The 18,358-nt window shown below is 33.8% G+C and overlaps 3 protein-coding genes across 4 annotated transcripts; 1 reads left to right on the forward strand and 2 right to left on the reverse strand.

Annotated features, from left to right (window-relative positions):
• Nucleotides 1-68: 68 nt before the first annotated feature.
• LOC128188729 (uncharacterized) lies at nt 69-11,061 on the forward strand. Of its 2 annotated transcripts, none has more exons than XM_052859958.1 (7): nt 69-201; nt 868-1,002; nt 7,169-7,370; nt 7,945-8,134; nt 8,522-8,570; nt 9,194-9,396; nt 9,987-11,061. In XM_052859958.1, the coding sequence occupies exons 1-7, from the start codon at nt 109-111 to the stop codon at nt 10,297-10,299; spliced, it is 1,185 nt and encodes a 394-aa protein (XP_052715918.1). In that variant the 5' UTR covers nt 69-108; the 3' UTR covers nt 10,300-11,061. The 2 variants fall into 2 exon arrangements, with proteins under 2 accessions (XP_052715918.1, XP_052715917.1); XM_052859957.1 differs by having other exon boundaries at nt 7,166-7,370; nt 9,987-10,978.
• Nucleotides 3,718-6,927, reverse strand: LOC128188731 (uncharacterized). The gene has a single exon (XM_052859962.1). It carries the CDS (start codon nt 6,767-6,769, stop codon nt 5,633-5,635), a length of 1,137 nt encoding a protein of 378 aa, XP_052715922.1. The 5' UTR covers nt 6,770-6,927; the 3' UTR covers nt 3,718-5,632.
• A 150-nt stretch (nt 11,062-11,211) lies between the features above and the next one.
• Nucleotides 11,212-15,339, reverse strand: LOC128188728 (CD209 antigen-like protein B). Its single transcript, XM_052859956.1, has 5 exons — nt 14,535-15,339; nt 14,014-14,097; nt 13,404-13,504; nt 13,167-13,257; nt 11,212-13,073 (listed from the first exon to the last, which is right to left on the reverse strand). The coding sequence occupies exons 1-5, from the start codon at nt 15,337-15,339 to the stop codon at nt 12,856-12,858; spliced, it is 1,299 nt and encodes a 432-aa protein (XP_052715916.1). The 3' UTR covers nt 11,212-12,855.
• Nucleotides 15,340-18,358: the final 3,019 nt, after the last annotated feature.

The raw sequence follows: 18,358 nt of genomic DNA on the forward strand, positions 1-18,358 counted from the left end.
GAAAAATATAATAGATGAAGCTATAGATGAATAAGATATTCCTTTTTTGCTTCTGTGCATAAGTTTTTGCATATACACTCGGGCTCGTGATTCTGAAGGAAATAAAATATGGCTGTCCAGGTTAAAAACAATCAATCGACTCCCAAAGAAAAATGCGATGTCTGTGCGTCTAGAACATTAAAGGAGTTTTTAAATACCGAGGTAATTAATATCGAAAAGTATATTTTATATTAAATTGCTTTGATATGAAATGTGCTTGCTGCAGTCTATGAATTTCGTGTATGATAATTTGCAAATCAGACATACAGTAATATGTTTAACCGTTAATACGTGCATTATAATAACTTGACATAAGTTGTATATTGCTTTGCCACATATATATTAAAAAACCCCAGCACCTCTCAATAAAAAATACTGATTAAATTTGAAATTTATTGTATCATGTTTTTGTGGAATTCATCAAATAACTGGGCGAATGCAGAACAATACATTGTCAATTAGACTTGTAATTCCGCTCCTCTACTATACGCTATACTATTGGTCAACATTTGAGGTCACTCTGAGATGACCCAGTACGGGATGTTGTTAGATCTTGTATAGTGTATCGTAGAGGAGCAGAATTACAAGTCTAATTTTAATTAGATTGTTACATTGTCCCATTTCGTGCCTCCAACTACTAAAAAGTTTTGCTTTTTCACTGGTATGGCAATTGATAAAATGATAAAAAGTTAATTTGAGTTAACCCACGGTCAGCTATTCTTTCAGCATGTCTCTGGGTTTCTGACCAGTGATCATACATGTATCGGCTTTAAAGATATTGTATGTAGGCCTATAGACTATTTTTGTAAGCTATTTTCTTTGTTTTAGTTTTCCTGTTGTATGGTCTGTGAAGGCTACTACAGCTTCAACTTTGGACAACCAGTTTGCAGTACATGTCATTTATTTCTGTTCTCTTCCGACATTGACATTGAAGACGGTCAACAAGAGGTGTATGCAGAGGTGGTAAGTCACCAAACAAAAGTTTTTTAATAAATTTAGTCAAATTGAATTTTTTTTTTTTTTTTTTTTTTTTTTTTTTTTTTTTTTTTTTTTAATTGATATTAATTTCATTTGCACATACAATATATCATACAATATATATATACATGTAAGTATATTTAGCACAATTGAAAAGTCTGTTGACAAGATCAATTTCAACAAATTTAAGGGAGAGAAAATGAGGGACAGTAGGAAGTGGAGAGTGGGGGGAGAGAGTGGGGGAATTATGAGGATACATGTATCATGTCAGAAATATTTTATTAATAATTAGGCGTAATCAAAATATTTACTACCGAGTTGTTGTATTCAGACAAGGTATATATAAATCGTGCCTTATGTAAATTTGTCAATGGTCAGGATCTACATGTACATGAGAAAAAGCCAGTCAGTCCATTGGTTTAAGAAATTATTATATTTGCCTTGTTTTGTTGCAGTGTATTTAAGTGTAGTTATATGGGTTTTGAGATCAATCAGAAGTTCTTGGATTGATAAGTTTTCCTGTAGACATCTTTTCCTGTATATGTAAGATTTGATTATAAGAAAAATTATACCCAAATAAATTGAATTAGGGGTTCCTAATATAAATGATTTTTCCTCTAATGTAATATGTAAACCTTTTCCGTCACATATTGATATAAAGTGGCTTAAAAGATTTTGGACATGTAAACAGTCCCAAAACAGATGCACGATAGTTTCTTCATTACTTTGACATAAAGAACACAACTTTGTGTCAGTTTTACCTATTTTAAATAAAAATGAGTTTGTTGTCAAAATATACTGATTTATTCGAAATTGCAACCATTGCAATTTAGAATCCTTGGTGTATAAAAAGGGAAATGTGAAGATATTTTCCCACTGAAGGTCTAAAATTTCAAAAAACTTTCCCCATTTTACTTTTCCAAGAGGAGTAATGTTTTCTGTAGTAAGAATATTGTAGATATGTTTTGTTCCTTTTTTGTTGTTACAAAATGTTTTAATATTATGAGGAAGAAACGGTCTAGGGCTATTTGTTCCAATTTGAATTTTTGAGCTTGAGAGACTTGCTTTAATTGAATTTCTAAGTGATGCATAATTCAGAAAATTTGTTTTTATCTTAATTTTTTTTTGTAAATCTTGTAAAGAATAAAAATTTCCATTTTCATCAAGCAAATCTGCTATGTATACTATGTTCTTATCAAACCAGTTTGTATAGAAAACTGTTTTATTTTCAATTTTGATTTTCGGGTTGTTCCAAATGGGCTGAGTAATAAATTCATCCCATGATTGAACTTCTAATTTTTCTTGAATTATTTGAAAGACAGTAAATGTATCTTTCCAGAAAGGATTTTTTATTTCCTTTTTAACAACATTAATATAGTCTGATCCAGTTTTTAATATTTTTTCTATAGATACAGTTTTGCCAAGCAGCACTTTCCATTTTGTTTCTTGGGAATAAAGAATTCTTTTTATCCATGATGATTTTAATCCCAGATTGTAATTGTTAATATCAAGCATTTTTAAACCTCCATTAATATAGTCTTGCACTACTTGCTTTCTTTTAAGTTTATCTACTTTGGAATGCCATAAAAAATTAAAAAGAGTTTCATTCAGATTTTTCATGAAAGTATTTGATGGGGAGGGTAGAGAAATGAAGAGGTGATTTAATTGTGCAATAAGCAATGATTTTATAAGAGTTATTCTGCCAAGTGGAGTAAGTCGTCGTTTACTCCATTGATTGATGATATGCTTGATTTTTACTAATTTCTTGTCATAATTAAGTTTTGGTATATTTGTTAAGTCCACATCAAAATATATACCTAAAAGTTTAAAGGTGCTTGTCCATTGAAAGTTCATTTCCTCACATATCATATTAGAAGAGTATTTTTTACTACCAATCCAGACAAGTTGAGTTTTTGATATATTTATTTTGAGACCAGAAATTTGATAAAAGTTATTCAACTCTCTAATTGCTTCTCTGAGAGACCTCTCACTGCCATCTAATATAATAAGGGTATCGTCTGCATATTGTGATAACAAAAATTCTGAATTATCTATGTTAATACCATTTATACCTTTATTATTTTTTAATTTAATAGCTAGTACTTCAGCACATAGTAAAAAGATATATGATGAAATTGGATCACCCTGACGACAACCACGCTCTAATTTAAAAAAGTTGGATAAGTAACCTGCTTGTGATACAGAGGAGGAGGTGTTTTGTTGAAAAACTGATATCCATTTTCTGAGCGATGGACCAAAGTTAAAGAATTGAAGCGTTTTATCAATAAATTTCCATGAGACAGAGTCAAATGCCTTTTCAAAATCAATCATTAACAGTAATCCAGGAATGTCATTATTCTCAGTATATTGCATTAAATCATAAACAAGACGAGTATTTTCACCTATATATCTTCCTGGAACAAAGCCATTTTGATCGGTACTGATAATTGAACTGATTATTGTTTTCATTCTTTGAGCAATGCAGCCTGACCCTATTTTATAAACTACATTTAATAAAGAGATTGGCCTCCAATTTTTCATGTAAAATTTACTTTTTCCATCTTTTGGTATGCAGGTGATTATACCCTGATTTTGTGTAACAGATAACTCCCCTAGATTGTATCCGTGATTTATTGATCTAATAACAAAGTCTCCTAAGTGTTTCCCAAAGACTTTAAAGAACTCTGTAGTGAAACCGTCACTTCCAGGACTCTTATTATTCGACATTTTTTTCAATACATGAGAGGCTTCATTATAAGTTATTTCACCTTCAAGGGTATTTCTTTGAGTATCGCTTAATTTAAAAATTTCAGAGTCTGATTCTAGAATCTCATTTAAATCATAGTCTTGAAATTCACCCTTGTTTTGATATAGATTTCTATAATAATTTTCTATCTCTAACAGGATTTCCTTTTGTCCATTGATTTCTTCGGAACAATCTTCTTTTATTAATTTTGGGACAATTTTATTTACAAAATTTCTATTCTCAAGATTAAGAAAGTAACTTGTTGGTTTCTCTCCTTCACAGGTCCATTTAGCTCTTGATCTTACTAGACTTCCCATAAGTTTGTGATTTCTGATATTTTCTAATTCTTTCTTTTTAAAATTAATTGTTTGAATGTTTTCTTCATACTTTTCCTCCAACTGTTTTATTTGGTTTATTAAAAATTTCTCCTTTTCGTTATTTTTCTTTTTGGCATAGCTAGAATATGATATACATTTGCCCCTGATTTCCATTAATAGTGTTTCAAGAAAGAGCTGGTCATTGACAGTGAATTGAATTTCATCATTTGGAATTTTGTCAATAGATGCATTGTTATATACGGGTACTGCATAATTTTGTTTTATTTCTTGTATTTTTTTATTAACAACATCTAGGAATTCCTTATCATATAAAAGTGCATTATTGAACTTCCATAAACCTTTTCCATGTGTAAATTCATTGAATTTTAGACTAAGGAGTACTGGTGAATGATCTGACTTATAACTTGCTATGATTTCACTTTCTTGTGACATACACAGTAGGGTGTTTGATATTAAAAAGAAATCTAGTCTTGCTTGTTTAAGAGGGGTTGGTTTACGCCATGTGTACCTTTTCTTATCAGGGTGAGTTTCTCTAAAAATATCAATAAGATTGAATTGATTTATTTTTTCTATTACTTTATCTCTTGCTTTAGGATTGTTAAGATGAAGATAATTGTAATAATCCAAATCGGGATCCATAATAAGATTAAAATCGCCAACAACTATTATGTCTTTATTTCCTATTTCACTTACAATTTCAAAGAGTTCTTCATAAAAAAGGGGCGTGTCCTCATTTGGACCATACACTGTGATCAAACTTAAACGATGGCTTTGAATGCTGAGGTCTAGTACCACAAAATTTCCAGAATCATTTGTAAAATTCTTATGTACTTTATATTCAAAATTGTTATTGAAAAAAATTGCTACTCCTCTGGACTTTGAGGTAAAAGAATTAAAATAAACTTCATTGCCCCATTCGTTTTGAATACTATCTTCCATATCACAAGTGAAATGAGTGTCTTGTAAACATAAAATATTGCATTGGGTTTGTCGATAATATTGAAAGACATCTTTTCTTTTCTTAAATTCGTGCAGACCCTGACAGTTAGCAGATATAATTTTTACCAAAGACATGTTACAGAAAAAGTTTGCTTACCTTGTACGATTCGCTGGAAATACAACAACACGGTCAAAAAATGCTCTTGTCCAATAATTATACTAGTCTGAGGTTGATACATGATTGAGAAAGGAAACATACAGAAGGGGGAAAGAAAAGGAGTGCTCGATTGCTGGGTTTAAAGTTAAAGGCACGTGCTGATGTACGGTGAATTTGGTTGAGGGGTTGAATGTTTACATTGGATATGCCGACACGTTACTAAAATTAGAGTAAACAATGGTAGACATAAATATTTCCGGAATTAAATTATAGGCATAATCAGAATGAAAAGTCGGCATTTGAATTAATTAATGGGATCTTTTCATGTGTTTGAAAATACATATACAGTTTTTTTTTTTCAAAATACGTAATTATAAAGACAAGTAATTCGGACATTGTCCTTAATAGTTTATAGTGTGAATGAGGAAAATTCAGTTATTTTCCGGCGTCACTTGGATCATCTAGTTTGTTAACAAGGTCACAAACCAAGTTTTCCATGATGGAAAAACGGGCTGGGCCAATGTGCGAGCGCCCCATCCATCGCGTCAAAACAATTGCAACGTCGTTGATCCGATTGTCTTGGAGGTACCTTAGCATTCTCCGTCCTGCCCCATGCTCCCGATCGTCGTGGTAATTTTCGATAGTTTTTCCACTTTGGTCGCGAAACCTGTATACGAGGATTCTGCTGTCGCAACTTGCAGCGTAAGGGTCTATTGATGTTTTTTTGTAGATATTCAGGGCCTCGTCCGAGGACTGAATATTAGCACCAACCGCCATAAATTCAGACCCGTCTTTCTGCACCGGTTCCGTGGAGACAACCACAACGTCGTCCAAGGACTGATATTCCTCAGAGGAAATTTGCAAGGCATCCGCACTGGAAATAAGGGGTACCTCTTCCTCGTATTTCGTACCGTTTGGCATTGTTATCTCGTTTCTTTGAACTTTAACGTTAATGTTCTGCTTGCGAAATGAATCCGCTTTATCAAAAAGTTTATTTCTAGCGGAGGTAAGGGGTGCGGGCTGTTGGGGAGTGATGAAGAAGGGTAAACGCTGTTTTGCAATTTTTTTTAGCCTCTGCGCGTTGAGAATCTCATCCTTTTTATTGCGATCCTTCAACTTAGCGGTTATTGTGACCGGTTTGTCATTGAACTGTGGGCGGACCCCGTTCCTGTGGATGCGGACAAACTCAACATCGACACCCAGTGATTGCTTTATATCATTGGGTATCGCTGTGGCCAAGTCCTCTTGTTGGGTATAAGGATAGTTGTGAATCAATATATTGTCTTTCATCGATCTCGAGCGAAGATCAGTTATGTCATCATCGATGTGTGACAGTTTTCTGTCCATTCTAATCACAACCGACCGCAGGAGATCAAGTTCACGCTTAAGTTGAGCATTTTCGGAGCGCAAGGTTGTAATTTCGGTATAATTACACTCGGCCTGGTCCGATATGGTTTTTAGTTTGTCACATAACGGACCCTGGTCACGCTCTGCTGAATGTTCGGTTTGCTTGGCTTTGGGTGAACTGTTGTCAGAATTTTTTTTGGATATTCCTTTGTTTCGTGTTTCCATGTTTCAAACAAACCCAAGTTGAAATTCCTCTTTTTTTCCAGTATATATCAATACAGAACACTATTTGACACACAGTAAACCAAAATAGAATCCCACTTTGTATCAAAAACACTCCAATAAAACCAAAATCACCAGGACCAAAAAATTTACGTGCTCATGGCCTCGGGTGTCACGTGACGTTTTTTCTTTTATATTTTATGGAAAGGGTATGACTTTTAAATATTAGTAAGTCGCTAGAATAAGAGGCAATTATTTGTTAAGTTAGAACATTCTTATTTTGTCTTTTCTATATACTGGTACACAATAACGTAACAGTTTATATTAGTTGCATTGCATTGCATTGCCAGTTTGGTTATCATTGCATTAGCATAAAATCATTTTCCAAACATTTTGAAGAAGGACGACTCAGATGCTGACTCTGGTAATGAAGAGCCTGGTGTGGAGAGCGATTTTTACACCCCAAAGCCAAAACGTCCAACACTCCGAGTCAAACCGATTCCTCACAAACAAGATAAATTAGCAGAGCGGATTTCTCTGCTGACAGTAAGCACCAAGCAGGACCATGTACCAGAAGGACTGGTGGACTCCATACCACCAGAAGGTACAGATTTTTTGTTCTTGCTCTTCCTTTTTTTGCTTCATCTCATTCAAAATATCTCTTTAAATGATTTACAAGGAAAAGTGATTAATAATTTAACTTAAACAAAAACTGCCTAAAAAGACTCAACAAGATTATTGTTTTTGATAGAAAAATGCACGCAGTTTCTGACAAAATGAAATTGTGTATTTTTCTTTTCTACATCAAACTGAATTAATATTGATTTTTTTAAAATTCAAAATGTTGAAGATAAAATATCATATACAAAAAATTGGCGTAACCACTTCCCCCATTGGATTATTGGAAAATCAAAACCAGATCGAATTAAGTCAAACTCAAACATCATAAACAATATCTTATAAAATTCAAACATATTGAAGTTAGAAAATGCTTCATCATGTTTATAAATGATGATACATGTACAAGGACATGTGTTTAGGTATGAATATTAATATTTTGGTTATCTATTTCTTTTTGTAAATATATGTATAATAATTAATACTTGTATTGTCTTTATTGAGAGAGAATCTGATAGTTCCTTTATGGTCTCAGTGAAACATTTTTGGTTTGTTTGTAGTGCTATTGGTAGTGTTTAAGTACTTGGATGATATCTCCCTGTGGACCGCCGGCCGAGTGTGTACAAGATGGCGACAGATTCTAGATGGAGAAACCACCGATGCACAGTGGAAAGAGTTTTGTAAATTACGGTGGCCCTTGTTTTATCCACAGTACCGTGTTAAAAAATGGAAAACAATTTACACGAAATTGTAAGTACTCTCAGACTGCTAATTATACAAACACTTGTCTCTTGTAATTCTTGTCTTGTTTTGGTACCCATAATCATGTGTTACATAGCCATAAAACAAAAGGGCACAACCAAGCTGTAAACTACACTGTACTAGTATTTTACTTATAAGTAAGATTCCTTAAACATATTTTAAGATGAAGTACTGGTACATGTATATAGCATAAATGGAGTAGCTGTAATGGGGAAAGTTAGCATAAATTTGTTATTTTAATATGGCCTTTGTACCAGTTTATCATTGAAATAGTAGGATTATCTGCAGAAGTACACTGTTTCTAAAGATGTTTCATCAATTAAAAGTTTGTTTAATTTTAATGAAAAAGATGCTTTACATTTATTTCATTTACAGGTTAGAAAGTTCTCCATGCAAATATTGTTTAGAGAGCATGATGTTACAGGTGAGATTATTTTTATTATCTCAAACTTTTCAGATTCTTTAGTAGTATTATTTGGAAAAAGTCTTATTTTGGCTTAAGAATTTGCTTTAAATCTGGCATGTAAAGATAATAACTATTTGTGTCTGTTTGGGATAACTGAACCAGAAAATAGACAACGTATACCGGGTATATGTATTTTGAGATGAAAAACAGGAAACAAGATGCCTTGTTGCTTTAGGTTGGTCAAATACTGAGGTTTTCTATCAGTTTTACCTACAAGGCACTTAATGTGTAAATAGCAATCCTTATCATGGATTGTACATAAACTAACATTAGAGAAAATATGTTGCACATGGTCACTACCACCTATTCATTATATTTATTGGGAATTCCAAAGAATTAGTCTGTCAAGTGCCAGTGATATAATTCATTTGCATAAGAGACTGTTAGAATAGCAGGTTTAAGGGGGAAATAAAATATATTCGCTATGAATGTAATAATTCAGATACAAACTATGGGGGTGGGGTAACCTCTAAGCGGTTACAAAAAAAACAATATTGATATTCTATAGCTTTATACAGCAACAACCAGAGAATGCCAGCACACCCTTTTTTGTTTAATATGTACTTTTATTAATTCTTTAGAGCACCCCACCCATTGAGGAAAACTCTTGGAGACACAGAAGGTTACGCAGTGAACTAAAGACCCTGAAGTCTGACCCCCCAGAGGGCATCAAAGCCACCCCCCTGGACAGACATTGCTGCCACTGGCAAGCCTCCATTACTGGTCCCCAGGGAAGTCCCTATGAAGGGGGACTATTTCTACTCTACTTACAAATACCACAAAGGTAAACTAATTACCAGCAAAAGTATATATTGACTACAATAACTGGTTCACAAATAATGGGATGGTTTTTTTGGGGGGGTTTTTTCTTCTTTTTTCTAACGTGTTATTTTTGAGGATTGTGGTATAAGAGTGTGTCAAAATGCAGGTAAGTATTTTTTTTTAAGGATTAAGGAGGCTGGATGGTTAACAAATTAACCATCAGATCTACCTAAAATTTAAAGATGGGATTTGTTCAGCTATGAACTTATGTAGTTCAGAAAATTCCAGATATTTTACTTTTTTGGGGGGTATTTTCTTATATTTTTATAAAGAGCTCTCTTTCTTAAGGAGATCAATACAGCCTAAAAAATGGCCCCAACCATCCAGCCCTCTTTAACATAAATCAAAACTTATGTTGACATATTTTTTTTATCTGGAGGTGCTTTCTGAGATAGTGAACATTTTATGATGTGCCATATTTCAATAAATCCAATTTCAATATCCAGTTCAACTCTAGTTTTTATCTATCAATTGATCAAGTGTTAATAAAGAAGGCGAAAATTGAAATACATGTACTACAGGTTGTTAATACATGTATATTGTTATTTACAGCTATCCTATGAGACCACCAAAAGTGAGATTCATCACCAAAATATTTCACCCTAATATCAGCAGACATGGAGATGTAGGACTGGATTCCATTCACCATAACTGGAGCCTGGCCCTGACTATATCCAAAGTTCTTATCTCTATACAGTCTCTGTTGACAGACCCTTACTGTTTTGTGTGCATGGAACCAGAGATTGGAAAGTTGTACCTGACCGAGAGAGAACAGTTTAACAAAGTGGCAAAGTTGTGGACTTGGAAATATGCCATGCATGATTTTCTCTTTCCAATGAACATTGATCTGAATGCCGAGTTGTGAAAAACGTGCAATATTCCGTTGAGTTACTCAGAAATTTTATTTGTATGTGCTTCTTCCCATGTGAAACTTTTATAAAATAAATTTACAAAATGAAATTGAAAAGCAAATACGATACGAAATATATGTACTTTTAGGCTTATACATGTATCAAACACCGTTGTTTTTTTAAGCCTGGTCCGAATTCAATGGTGGCTTTATGTTGAAAAACAAGGTCAAATTCCTCGCATATAACATGTTATAAGAAATGTTTTTTTTCAGAAATCGTTGAGTGTTCATCAGTATATAATTTATTTATCTCTGGTGTACTGCCAAGAAAACATTTTCACTAACTTTTCTCTTTTTTTTATACAGCACTCAATAGATTGAATCTTGATCCAGATACTGTTTACATAATATGGTGTACTAGTACATGTGAACCTAATGGTTTCCTAACATTTTCGACTTATATTTAATTTATCTGAAAAATCTTAAATATATCGATTTATCAAAATTATCTAATCATATGAAAAGGTATAAAAAGTCAATCGGAACATTCCTCGGCCTTTTCCGTTAACTCGACTTGGTGGAAAAGGCCGAACGATGTTCCGATTGATTAAAAGTAAGTGTTCCGGGTAAAAGCTTGCAATTTTCCAAAGAAATTAAAATTTAAGGTACAACGAGTCCGAGATCTATCAAAATATCCCTATTCATAACCACTGCCTTCCATTTCATGCGTTCGGAGGCTGCATGGCAAAGTAAATACGACCATATTACGGGCCTCATATGAGCTACGGAGGAGATTGAACCATTTTAACAAGAGCTTGGACTTTGGGTTGTTGTGTTAAACAGTAATGTGACGTAGGCTAATCTATTTCACTGTCAGCCACTCAGCCATTGCTCTCAGAATTAACAAGATTTGTCTGGCTTTTGAGCTAAGACTACGCAATCGGTGCATATTTCGCTTGAAACTGTGTCATTTTTAACTTGTTTTGACGCAAGAATTAGATAGCTTCGTCCTACTGAAAGTCCAAGTTCTTGTTAAAATGGTTCTAAAAGTAAGTCAATTCGATCTATTGTTGTAGATCAAATACTTTATTAATGTCTGTTTGATCTAAAATTTGGAAAGTCAAATCAGTATAAGACTAAAAGATAAAAGATAGTGAATCTTTCACAGCATGCGATTGACAAATCCTTAAGCTTATTCTCGGGAACATTTGTGTTTCCATACACCAACGTGTGGATTTAGAGGGGAAGGGGCGGATATAAACACCACCCCCGGGAAATTCAGATTTGTCCAATTCACACTGTAAAATTTCCGAGAGTATGTCTCGGATCCTTACCCCTCCTGGAAAACATAAAATATCCCTAACCTCGGACTCCAACTCCCCGGAAAAATTTTCTGGATCCGCGCATGTCAAATATATAATATAATACGAATTATGATATATAGTGTCAAATATCTTCTTAACAAGATTTGAAATTTCTCTGTGCAAAATTGTTAATCTCAATCCAATGATTTCATTGTTGTTCATTTTCATATTCTAAATTCAACAAACTTTAATGTTCTTTTTTATTGAACCCATTTTTAGCTGCAGTATAGGAATATAAAAATGAATCAATAACTAGGGCTAGTTGTAGTTTTATCCTAAGAATCGAGTTCTTATCTTCACGAATTAGCGAATATACGCTCTTGTTAAAGAGCAGAACGGATGTCGGAGCAGAACAGAGGAGAAATTAAAACAAAATATTTTTCAGTTTTATACATTTTAAACCTCGGTTGGAAAATGTTCCAACATGTGTAAAGAAATTGCAATAACCAAAATAATCTTTGTGTGTTTGCCAAACGTGGAACTGTATAAAACAGAAGGGGAACTTTATAATATTGGTCCAATACTATTTGACAGTAACGTTATACTGTTGGAAAATATTACTGAATTGTACACGTATGGCTTATCTATTTTCTAAGTTATTGTAAAATTAAAATACAATGTTGACCTTTTGATGACATTAAACCAAAGGAGATAGAACCATTTTAACAAGGCCTTGGACTTTCAGTAGGTTGTAACTATCTATGTCTTGCGTCAAAACAAGTTTAAAATGACGCTGGTTTCAAGCGAAACAAAAGCCAGACAAATCTTGCTGATTTCAAAGAGCCATGGCTGAATGACCAGAGATGAAATACACATGCCTACGTCACAATGCTGTTTGACACAACTACGAAAAGTCCAAGCTCTTGTTAAAATGGTTCTTCAAACCATTGTTTGAAGAAGAAACACCTGACTAAATGCTTAGTACTTAGTATTTGAAATCTGTTTTCTGGATATTTTTTAATCACAGAGAAACATTTGACATTGATATTATCATATTGAACCAAATAAGATGAGTATTGCTATATATGGGTTTTTGGTCTTCCTTAAATCTCTTTAGTACCAAAAAACACAAAGAACACGTTGACCTGTTGATTACATCAGCTATGGAATGTACAGTCGCTTACAAGATCACATGAATTACTGTTATTCCATCTGGATACTAGAATTACATAGCAAATAGCTGTTGGTCTTAAGCGTCTGAATTCTATTAAAATTTCTCACAAATCAAATTTAATGAACTTTTGCATGACTTATCATTCCAAGATTTTTTGCGGTTTCTGTGTTTAGATATCTCCATACAATCCTCCCCACCAACATCATTAGGTTCTCCCGTGTTCCAGTCCAAGAAATCAAAGGTGGTTCCTGACGATACCCACACCCATTGACCTTCAGTGACGTCATCCTTACCTCCTGTCCAGTAATTAGCTATAAAATAAAAAATAGATTATATTTGAAAACAAACGTGGCTTAATTGTATTTAATTTCGATCAATGTTTGAAATTTGACAAGAAATCAAACCTTCATCCTTTATCAGGCTAGATTTTAAAAAGTCATTCTCCGCCTTAGTTTCTATTTCGACAAGTTTTGAACCGTATGTCAAGCACTTCATCTTAAAAGATAAACAAAAAATAAATGCCACAATATTACTTTAAAATCTATATATACAGTTTTGAAACTCCGTTAAACTGCCTACAATTTCATAATTTTGAAAGTCAGATGTTATGGGGGGGGGGGGGGGGTTGGGGGGTTAGTTACCGAGGCGTTCATCCATGACAGCTGCTGATGAAAAATAGTGTAACAGGAAGTCCCAAACATGCTCCACCCAGCAGGACACGTGACTCGTGTAGAAGGCGTGTCTAAAATTATACATAGATGTACAAGAAATAAAACATACAAGAGATGGACGAACATATACATGTAAGATAGAGAAAATGACATGAAATTTACTGACATGTACATTGTAGTAATAGGGCCAAATATTTCTACCTTTTTTGTCGAGTGTTAAGATGCTTTAGATAGGTCTGGCCTATCTACTATTGAAAAAACCAAAGCTATGTGCCTGTTGTCATATTGTATATTCTGTATTGCCACACCCAGTGCATTTTAATTTTACAATATGACACTGATATGTCACAACATACACTATAGAAATCAAAATATCAATTCCTTTTATTCTCACATTTTATTACGTCTTTTAAAGGAAATTAGGTCTAATGATAAGTAGGTCACGTCAAATTTAACGAAGTCCAATTGTGTAAATTTTTATTCAGATAACCAAGCCTCTTGGATTTCCAAACTTTCAAAATCAGGTTTGCACTGATGCTCATTTTTCTACATAAAAAAATGAAAATAAACGTATAATTACCTTTTGATAAACTGATGTTTTCTTTCAGTTCACTAATTTCAACCTGAAGGCGCTCCATCATTAACGCATTTTTTCTAATTTCCTCTAAGAGTACAAAAATTTAAAATGAAGTGCATGCAAGATAAAGTAAAAGAGAAAATCAGTACTTTTACGTACATGTAGTAAACTAAAGGGTCGCTTGCAAGGATCAAATACTCAAAACATTAAAAAATATCAACTTTCGCTTTTTATTTAAATAAGAAAGTCAGATGTAAGTCCGGGAGAAAAAAATACTCTGGATGAATATTCTTTGGATCAGACGTCTTTTCTATTTGATTGCAAAGCAGTTTTATTTACTAAGAAGATTTTTTAATCGAATAAGCAGGACCTTGCGGCATCACAAATTTCTTATTCATATAAATACATTTATGACGTCAATATTTGGATTAGTTTGGATTCGCTCATATGAATATATGTTTATACCTTTATTTTGACATTTCTTTGAAATTTTATGAGATTAAGAGGCTAAATAAATGCTTTACCTTTCAAAGATACAGCAGCATCTGCTTGTTTAAAAACTACTTCAAATAAGCTCGTTACATTTTGCTTCATGTTTTGGAGGTTTTCAGAATACTCTTTGGTTACGTTTTGCAAACTTTCATCAAAAAACCTTTTAAGATTATCGTCTGTGTGATTAAGTTGTTCAGAAACTTGTTGATGTATGACCGAGGTCGCGTCACGCATTTCCTGCATTTTACCGTGCAGCTCTGAAACGTTAGAGACCATCCACTTTTGCTCCCTTAACAGTATCTTCAATGTATCTCCAAAATCTGTTATGTTGTCTTTCTGGTCTGTGTATTTGACCTGTAATGAAATCACCTCTGTATCCATTAGTTTGAATTGTTGTTCTCTATCATCAATTGCGTTTGATAGATTTGTCATTTTCTCCAAGAACATCGCTCTGTTTCCATGCACCAGAGATTCAGTTCTGGATACGTGATTTGACAAATCTCTTCTAAGCTCTGTAACTGAGTTTATTGTTCGTTGTTGATCTTCATCTAATGCATTCATAGTATTTTTTGTCTCTTTGAAATCATCGGACCATTTCCAATTTTGAGCTGCCGTTATTTTTGCAATGTCTTTTTTAAACTCGATAAATCCTTCGAGAAATATATTTCGAACAATTCTGTTTAAATCTGTAGGAATGTCCATGCACACGTTTGGGTACACAGTTTGTGCTGAACAATAGTTGAACAAGCCATATAGAAACTGAAACAGAATCAACTTTTTCATCGTTTCGATTTTGGTGCGCATCACAATAAAAAGAAATTCTGTTAATAAATTCATCTGGATGTTTCTGACAATATTTATATACCATACTTAAAGTTAAGTGTTCAACTTATATGTCTGTATTTAGTTTCTGAACTTTCAAAAACTTTGGGGGGGGGGGGGGGTACAAGTTTCATGTAGACCAACGCAATAAATTTTGTTCATATTAACAGATACAAGGATATTTCTTATGCCACATGCAAACTCAGACACATAACAATACTTATTAATGTATGTTGTCATACAACCACTTGTTTCAAGTGCACAAAAGGCCTGAATATCACGTAATTAAAAGCAAGCCTTAAAGGAGACATCTTATGATGCTTCATAGTTGCACGAATTCAATAAAGTTATTTTGCCCACTCATTTTTTTAAATATGAAAAACTAATTCCATCAAACACTAGATTCCTAATCGTAATTGCTTTATAAAACGATAGTTTGAGAGAGAGAGAGAGAGAGAGAGAGAGAGAGAGAGAGAGAGAGAGAGGTGGAGGGGTGCTTCTGATGCCTTTATGTTTGTGTTAACTTGCGATAAAGCTGCTTGGTCAGATTTTTTTTTGTAATTGCACTATCAAATAATTTTCCATACAAACCATTTATCTTAGAAAGTTATGGCCTTCTCCTATTTACACCAGCAATATCGGTCTCCTTTCAAAGTTAGAAATATTCAAAGTTAATAAAAATAATTACCTTTTGGGAAAACGAAAAAAACAAAAACAAAATGCATCATGGGATGTTTAGAAAAGAAAACCGTTGGTTTCGTCCCCCGAATGATTGGGATTATTAAACTCGCATGATGTGCATCAATTGTAAACAAAGCAAACTTCAGAAATTTTAGCAAACAAAACATACATAGGTTTGTTCGCAATTTGCCTGAACATTACGACCTTTATTTAAAGCGATGTCAAAGTCGTAACATAACCGTACCCGTCTTGGCTTCAGGGTGAATTTTCATAAGAGGTGAAATAACACAATACCTTTTTTTGCCGTTTGTTTTGTTAGCAAATTATGTACATAATTTGTTTTTATTGAAATTTGGGTTAATTGACTGGGAAAAATACTGCAATGTGTATTATTATACATATACTTAGCAAAACCATCGTTTAAGAACGTGCACAAAATTTGAGATAAACCAAGCAGCTTTAATTAAATGTGATATAACTAAGCAGGAACCGTGTTGCAAACTGGAAACTTACTTAGAGTACACATTAAGAGTACAAGTTAAGAGTTGACTGTTGAATAAATTAGATAAAGACAGTCGTTTCTTGCATGCGCGACTTTAGTTTTAATGGATGGAACTCATTCCCTTGCGAAGCACGACCTTTGGTGAGAGGATGGGACAGAACTTTCCAAAACGGGAAAACCAAAAACGCGGGTTCACCATGCATTGTGGGCAGATACTTTGGATCAGACTTCTCTCGTTAATGTGAAAATGTTAACAACTAAACGCGATTTTACTATAAAAGTATTTCCAGAACAGGGTACCCAGGAAAGCGGGTTGACTAATTAGCATTATTGTGGAAAGTGCAGGGCGAGTTAATCATCGGGCAAATACTTTGAAACTGAAAACTGGTTTAAAATATGGAAATGAATATGCATACACTAGCATTTTTATAATTTCAGACATTTTTATACCACAGAAGATTGGTAGTAATCCTTAGTCATTAATTTGTAAATAATGAACAGATTGTGTTCTACGGCTTGATGAATAAAGCCCCTCTATCTCAAAATTGGTGCACGAGCAGAAGTAATAAAATATTCGTGCATCAGTAAAAATTAGATATGGATCGTAAACTGTTGCCGAAAAAATGAAACAGTATTTGTACGAAATTCGCACGATCTAAAGCTACCGTTGCGCGATGTAAACGCATTAAGTCTTGCGATACATCCTGCGTCTATGCGCGACTGTTGTATAATGCAAGCGAGTTAATAAGATAATGTGATAGGATCGCACGAAAGACCAGGTGATCAGACCATTGAACGTGTGCCAATTCAATTGATCGAGCGGCGCTCGTCCGATCATGCGTTTCATGATACGAATGCTCATACGAGTCAGAGAGAAATATATATACTGTCAGATTCCGACGCTCTTCAGTAGACACAGTTATATTCGAGTGAAGATGCCGCCAAATAAAATGACAAAAGCAACAGCCGAAGCAGGCGGCGAGGAGGTATTGGTGAAGCAGGATCCAAGGTCTTTTAAGTGTGGTGTGAAACAGATATGCTTATACAGTGTATATATGCTAGTGGCAAAGCATGGCAAACTGAAACCGATTTCTAAGTTTACATAAGACACGTTGAGCAACATCCTCATATGGTAGCAAAACACACGCATTAACAGCTGCAACTTACCTTTCAACCTTTAAAAAGCGCGCATCACTCTTGCGAATACACGAAACGTTTTAAAACATTCGTACTAATTTTCTAGCGTTGCACGGCAGTAATTTGAATCGCATTTGGTCGCGTCTGAATGGTGTGCATGTTCACTATTACGAGGAGACTTGACGCGACCTCTAAACCGTATGCAAAGAATGCGATAGCTAGTGCAACGTATACAAGAGCCGATGCGACGCTTATAAAATCCTATCACGGAATGTTGCAACGTGTTCGTGCGCCAATTGTGAAGGGGTCTTCAATGATGTATGCATAAAACGATGAAGTTGAATTGTGTGTGTGCGGGGGGGGGGGGTTAATTATAGTGAAATTTGACATATAGAACAAAATTTAGAGATACGACGCACTGGTTTTAGATTTTAAAAAATTGCTTTTTTTCCAGCCAGCTGCAACCAAAAAAAAAATAAGGCCACGTATATGTATACATTATCCATTTCTGTACATTTCATCCCTGTCCGCTCTTCTGAAAATCAAGCAATGCAGATGCATGGTTTTTATTTTGAATTTAAAGAATAGGTTAAGAAAGTAATAAAGAAAGAAATTGGATACAGTATATATATATATATATATATATATATATATATATATATATATATATATATATATATATATATATATATAAAGAAAAAAATATGGTTCAAC

Source organism: Crassostrea angulata, chromosome 6 (genome assembly GCF_025612915.1).
Source record: "Crassostrea angulata isolate pt1a10 chromosome 6, ASM2561291v2, whole genome shotgun sequence".
Taxonomy (NCBI): domain Eukaryota; kingdom Metazoa; phylum Mollusca; class Bivalvia; order Ostreida; family Ostreidae; genus Magallana; species Magallana angulata.